Genomic DNA, 7,500 nt, shown 5'->3' with positions numbered 1-7,500 from the left:
TCAAGTTTAGATTCTTGACGATGCTAATCTTGATTGAATTGCATTTTTTTTATTTACTGGGAATTTCTGTCTGTCGAGGGTGCATTCCCGACAAGGCAGCGTTGTTGTGATAAGGAAGAATATTTCTGTTTCATTCATTACCGTTCATGGGACGAAAGTCAACTTTCCTTATTTTGTCTACATATGTATTCTTGTTATATCAGAGTTACTCCTCTGCGAAAGTGAGACAATAAAATCATTTCGGACGCTCTTTAGTTTCTGCTTCCAGTGGGCCTTTTCTAGAGCTTTTATTGACCAAAATGATTTATTCTCTCATTTTCCCAGGGGAATAAATCTGATTTCAACATCAGAAAGTTGAAGAGTATAACTTCATTCTTGTTATTATTATGGCTATTTCCAATAATTACTGTACAGTTGCTGTCAATGGTGATGCTGTTGGCAAAGTTACTCTGAGGTGTCTGCATCTTTCCATTCAGAGTTTTGCCGTGTATTAGAAATAGATCGCTTCCTATCCGCAGATTCCTTACGGATGGAAAAACTTTGTTGCAGTTGCAATAGTTGTACATTTGTGATACACGAAATCGGAATCTGGAACGTACCTTTAACAGATGAGTCTGAGCTCACTTAAATATGTACAGTATGCCTAGATGCATTTATATATTTATCACCAATGTTCTTCCTTTAAAAGAACTCGAAGTCACTTGGCCCCAGTGTTTATAACAGGCAGAATATTTCAGCCTTACTCATGCCTCTTGAATTTATGTTTATGCTTCTTCCTTCGTTTGCATTTTGATTGGTCCATCATCTAATCATTCATTAGCAATTCAGAATTTGTGCTTTTTAAAATATCTGTAATATTGGTTTCTCATATTGCGTAGTTCCCTTCACTGCATATTCCGGTTGATTCTAACTCTCTGATATTATGTAGTCAAAGCGTCCAAAAGATTAATCTCGAGATTACCTCTCCTTCAAGGAAAGTATCGACCAGGCGCCGCCTGGAAAATATTTATTGGAATATCAACAATTTCCTGCGTCACTGAACGATTATTTACCATCGCCGCTCTGGGCAACGTCCCATCAAAAGCGTCGAGGATCTTCGTTATTGTGAAACCAGCTATCAGCAAATATATCAGTCGTGTTAGTTTCACCCAGTGAATGTTGCTGAGATACCTGAATTCGACTCACTTTTCTTCCCGTTCCTCTGTGCTGTCATGGAAGTTCACATAACCTTTCTCAGGTTTTGGTGTATCCGTCATTTTCATTTTTTTCGTTCTTTTCATTCTCGCACCATATTCTGTAGTTCTTCCTTTTTCCATTCATTACTTTTATTAACCCCTGTCGTACGCTAGTCCGTCATTACAACTGCGGCGCAAAGAAATCTAAAACATTGTCCCGAGACTCTAAGCCTCTTTTTCAGTATTTCTGCGGTCTCTCACTGAAGAAGGCGAGCATCCGACCTTCCCTCCCTTAAAAATTGTACAACGTTTTCATTTTCGATCCCTTACCGTTGTTGTTTCGTAGCTAAGAAGCAAAAAAAAAAAAAAAAAAAAAAACAGGCTTCTTTGCCTCTACTTTCACTAGGACTTCTCTCCCCTGATGATCTCCACCGTCTATTCCCAGTTTATTCTGATGGATGCCTCACGAGATTTGTTCGCTAATTTTAGACTAGTTGTTCTTATCGCCTGTTATACTGTATTGCAATCAAACTTCCCTTCCTAGAAGCAGACTGGTATCGTAACGCATTCTTTTACTCCTCAGGGTTAGCATGTTATTGAAAGAATGAGACGATAGGTCTACTCAATTTGTTTATTTTTATATATTTTCAGCCATACTAAAAGCTCATCGATATTTTGGTCTTTAATTCTCTTTAAATCATTTCTCTTGCCAACAGTCTCCTAAGATTTTGTACCATGCCATTCCTAAGATATTGTAAATCATGGCCGAGTCTGTCAGGCATTTGCGTATTTAGGTACGACTTATTTTTTTTTTTTTCATTCCTTGCTCGTTTATTTTGTAAGATTTATTATTCTCCCAAATTCCTACTGCTACGTAATGTGTCTGGCCTCGCAGTTGCCTCGACCGGGACCTCTCGCCATCTATTTTAAAACTGTCGTACCCAAAAAACTTCATATTTTGTTGCGGGACTTGTCACCTCCAGGCCCCAGAGCCTGCTGGTGATTTAGGACAGAGTACCACCTCCGGGAAATAATGGGATCAAGAAAAATGGGATCCTTCTCGCAAGGAGAATCGAGTAACTTCACACAGAAGTGGGTTCCGTGTTCTAGGAAGACATTCTCCACGTGCTGACATGGGCCTAATTGTCGCACGGGTCTAATTGCTTTAGACATAATGCTTGAATGTTTGCCCTCGCAAATAAAAATCAACACATCTTTCGTTATAACACCATAATTAAGGTCTGTTCACCAAGACTCGAACTAAGGAGATTTTTCTCCTAATCTCAGAATATACTTCATCAGCAGATACACAATGATAAAATCTACTTCCTCGATAAAGTTACGATTGGTTAAAACTAAATTCATCATATATTTGTCGAGAGTGGAAACAAGCACTAAAATTGTTTGTCTCTTCGTAGGTGAGTTAAATTTTGATTATATAATATCGGATACTATATATATATTATATATATATTATACATATATGTATGTGTATTTGTATACATTATATATATATATATATATATATAGAGAGAGAGAGAGAGAGAGAGAGAGAGAGAGAGAGAGAGAGAGAGAGAGAGAGAGAACAAACAAAGTGTCAGCTGGGCTCACGCGGTGCACCACAACAATTGGAGGACCAGACTTACTTGGATGAAGATGAGTGGAGATCTGTGGAAGATAAAGCACAGGAAAGACACGAATGGCGGAATTTCACAGTGGAATTAGAAGGGATTATACATATATATATATATATATATATATATATATATATATATATATATATATATATATATATATATATATATATATATATGTATATATCTGTGTGTGTGCGCGCGGAATGAACGCATAGATATGTGAGTCTCTAATTAATGCGTGGGCGTCGTACCAACCGCAGGAAAGAAAATCTTGAGGTGATTTTGAGGACGAGAGTAATAATCTCCAGTGCACTTTGTGCAGCGCAGATTTCTATCTGATGGGATAAGACATAAAGTACATCGTTGCATGTTACGGGTATTGGAAAACAGGTCTGGACAGCTGCGGCGCCCTGCAGTGAATCGCTTAGAACACGAGAGAAAAATACTTTGGCTGCCGGAATGGAAATTGTCCCGTAATATGCCTCGTGGTCAAGCAGACAGACAAAAAGATAGATAGATAGATAGATAGATAGATAGACGGGGTTATAGGAAGGCAAAGGCAAATCATCAAAGGGAGCTATACTTTCTGAACGTTGAGTTTTAATTTTGTGTAGCCGGCGGCAGTGGAGGATTACTATCAGGTATTCATATGTGTATGTATATATGTATATACATATATATATATATATATATATATATATATATATATATATATATATATATATTTATATATATATATATATAAATATATATATATATATATATATACAGTATATATATATATATATATATATATATATATATATATAGAGAGAGAGAGAGAGAGAGAGAGAGAGAGAGAGAGAGAGAGAGAGAGAGAGAGAGAGAGAGAGAGAGAGAAAGATAATTTTATATGGTCTTGAAAACGCCTTGGAAGATTTTTAAATACTAGCGTGACTAGTTCCTTCAGCCTTGAAATATTTTCCATCAGTGCTTGAAGTCTTTGCAAGGGCTGTTTCATGTGCTGATTTTAAATCCTTTTTGGGTAGTTATTAATGTTTTGATTATACTATTAGTTCTTAGAATATGCAATGTAGCTAAAAGGAGTTGTTTACATGTGATTTCCTGTCTTTGATTTATTTTCACTTTTAGAGCCTTTTTTTTTTTTTCACTTTTAGTTTTCTGAAAAGAAAACTACTGTGACGGCTCTGTCTGTCCATCCGCACTTTTCCTGTCCGCCCTCAGATCTTAAAAACTACTGAGGCTATAGGGCTGCCAATTGGTATGTTGATCATCCACCTTTCAATCATCAACAATAACAAATTGCAGCCCTCTAGCCTCTGTAGTTTTTATTTTATTTAAGGTTAAAGTTAGCCATAATCGTGCAACTGGCAGCGATATAGGCCAGGCCACCACCGGGCCGTGGTTAAAGTTTCATGGGCCGCAGCTCATACAGCATCATACCGAGTCCACCGAAAGATAGATCTATTTTCAGTGGCGTTGATTATACGCTGTACAGAAAACCCGACTGCGCCGAAGAAACTTCGGCGCATTTTTTACTTGTTCTTAATAAGTATACTCTTCAGTACGTGACTTCTGTGCCTTTGTCAGTTCAGCCAAAATCTGAGAAAGACTAGGAAATTGGTTTTCAATTACTCTTTTATCGGAATATTATTTCATGACGTTTTGTAAAAGGGGAATGACGCATCCTGCTTCTAATCGAATATTCCTGTTGGATTTATCATCGTCGTGAAGATGAGAAAATTTGGCGAAGAAAATGGAGTAATTGTTTACTACTTGACGAACGCCGTCAATTCCTTACAATACCAGTTCAGGTGCAGTTCTTGCAGTTAAGGTTTTATATTTCATATAGTCCAGGTTTAGACATCCAGGTCACTGCTTTCTGAATATAAACTCTAAATAAGTTCCAACTCGCGTGTTTTACTTCCTACAGTCTAGGTTTAGCCATTCAGGCCATCGCAGTCTAAGGACGAAATCTAGTAAGTTTCAACTCGAGTATCTATGCATCAAAGACTGCGTTGTTTATAGTAAATTGTGAATTGCTGATAGTAAAGAAAAAACTGGGTATAGTAAACAAATGCTTTGTTGATCACAGCAAACAAAGAGGACGTTTTTAATTTGTTGCGGGAGGATTTTATACCGTACGAGCCATCAAACCTAATAGGATGTTTTCTGCGGAAAAAAAAATGGCCCAGAAATATTGTTGAATTTGGGTCATAAGTTTTCCCTTGATGGGAATCGCGGCGTGTGTGTGTGTGTGTGTGTGTGTGTGTGTGTGTGTGTGTGTGTGTGTGTGTGTGTGTGTGTGTGTGTGTGTGTGCTTGCGTGCTCTCCTGACATAAAAGGGTGATTTTAAAAAAGGATCCAAGAAAATGGTTCCGAGCTTCCGAAATGTTTAATGTATTAAAGCAATTTCACGGACGTGATCTCAAGCATTGCAGTAAATTTGCCCAGGTACTGCAAAGGTGGCGTATGTATGTGTGTATGTAGTATGTATAGACATACAAACATATATATATATATATATATATATATATATATATATATATATATATATATATATATATATATATATATATATATATATATATATAATATACTGTATATATATATATATGTATGTATGTATGTATGTATGTATGTATGTATGTATGTATGTGTATATACATAAATATACTTATATATATGTATATATATATACACACGTATGTATGTATATGCACAAATAGTATATATAAATATATATATATATATACATGCATATACATATATATATGAATACACGCATACACATACGTATAAGTTTTTGTTAAAATGTGTATCATAATGATACACATGTACAGATTATCTATTGATTAAGTTAGTTGTCCGGCACCAGTTTAAGGAAAAACCAACCAATCACTCAGCACCATATCATCAGCGAATTAATGCTTAAAGGCGATCTAAAAGAAAATAAGAAGTTTCGTAGATCGTATGCTTCAAGGATTTTCATCGATACTGAAATGAGTTAAAATGCTATTTTACGGTAGGTGTTTATGCACTGAAATCATGTTTTCAAGGTTACATAGAATTTGCTAAGTTTTTAGTTTGAGGTTTTCAGAAATGGGATGTATGGGCAAAAACATACTATTTGATAAAACCACTTCAGTTTCTTTGTGTCTTTTTCATAGTTATTGCTGTTATGAGACTGTAACGTAATGTCCATTTCTTTGTAATTTAAATAGTGAGTGTAATATAAGTTGCAATTGAAGAGGCTCGTTGGGGGACTAAGCTGTTGGCGAAATTCTCAGCTTTTTTCTTGTATGTATTTTGTTTTCATTTTGACTTGTAGGTGAATTGTATTGACAATATACATCTTCGTGCTCAAGACGATTGCCATTTGTTTGTACAGAGTACGGTTATTTACTTATAACTTTTAAGACTAAGGCATAATGTACTTTTCTGTGTATTATGTTTACGATTGCTGTGTAAGACTGAGGCTTTTGTTGTACAAGACTGCAGCATAACGTAGCACGCGGTCTATCACTGTCATAACTGTAATGAGCCAAGCATGTCCTTATCTGTGTAATGTATATACGATTGCTGTGTAAGACTGAGGCTTTTGCTGTACAAGACTGCAGCATAACGTAGCACACAGTCTATCACTGTCATAACTGTAATGAGCCAAGTAATGTCCTCATCTGTGTGATTTGTCTACGATTGCTTTGTAAGACTGAGGCATTTGTTGTACAAGACTTCAGAGTAACGTTCTTTCCTTACAATGTACATAAATTATTATCAAAGTCACATCTGTAACGGTGAACGGGAATGATGAAAACGCTTTTCTGTCTTGTCTCCGCAGCGCATAATGAACGTGGCCGAGGAGGCGTCTCTGGATCAGTTTACCGACGACGACGAGGTCGATTACTACAGCGCCAAGAAGCTGAACGAGTATTACAGCGAGGACGACAAGAAACGGCCCGGTCAGCTCAAGGAAGGTTACAGGGAGCTCAAACTCGTACCCAACTCGCATTTTGACGGCATACCCGTCAATGAGAACTTCTCGTCCGTCCACGTGCCCACTAATGTCTACGATAAGGGTGAGTACCATCTGGGCATGCAAAGATATTTTCCCCCATTCACGCCTTGGAAAAAAAAAAAAAAAAAAAAAAAGAGGGATTTGAGAACTTCTCGTCCGTCCACGTGCCCACTAATGTCTACGATAAGGGTGAGTACCATCTGGGCATGCAAAGATATTTTCCTCCATTCACGCCTTGAAAAAAAAAGAGGGGGACTTAGTGCGACAACTTTAGTTATTTATCTGTTCATTTTATCCTTACACAATTATTCAGAACCACTAATGGCACCAGCTGAGAATTCATGTCTTTCTTTTTTTAATCAAGTTATTTCAGACTACTTACAATGGATAGTTCTCATGGGCGTGGTCTTAAAAATTACCCACTCAAAAAATGAACTGAATTTAATTTTTTTTTTTACTGAGCGAATGCTTCTTTATGTTAGATATATCTTCTTGGACGAGGTTGTTAAGAATTTACCATTTGATAGATCTTTGCTGATGCTGGTTTAGAGAATTTGGCTGAAATTCAGAAGTCCCAATTTGGCTAATGTGTTTCCAAGAGAGGAGAACGATTTATTTGTTAATAACCAACTTTATTGTCCATGAGTATTCGGTGGGCGTGAAGAAATTA

The 7,500-nt window shown here is 36.7% G+C and overlaps 1 protein-coding gene across 13 annotated transcripts in view; it reads left to right on the top strand.

The window, feature by feature from the left end:
* The window catches only part of LOC136833364 (voltage-dependent calcium channel subunit alpha-2/delta-3-like), a 590,349-nt gene that overhangs the window by 373,287 nt on the left and 209,562 nt on the right, over positions 1 to 7,500 (top strand). For all 13 annotated transcript variants that reach the window (XM_067095399.1, XM_067095401.1, XM_067095406.1 and 10 more), the window contains exon 4: positions 6,654 to 6,891. In XM_067095399.1, coding sequence (XP_066951500.1) covers positions 6,654 to 6,891 — 238 coding nt within the window. The remainder of the gene's footprint in view (positions 1 to 6,653; positions 6,892 to 7,500) is intronic.

The sequence above is a fragment of the Macrobrachium rosenbergii genome, chromosome 51, assembly GCF_040412425.1.
Source record: "Macrobrachium rosenbergii isolate ZJJX-2024 chromosome 51, ASM4041242v1, whole genome shotgun sequence".
Lineage (NCBI taxonomy): Eukaryota > Metazoa > Arthropoda > Malacostraca > Decapoda > Palaemonidae > Macrobrachium > Macrobrachium rosenbergii.
This window is presented reverse-complemented; position numbering and strand designations above follow the sequence as displayed.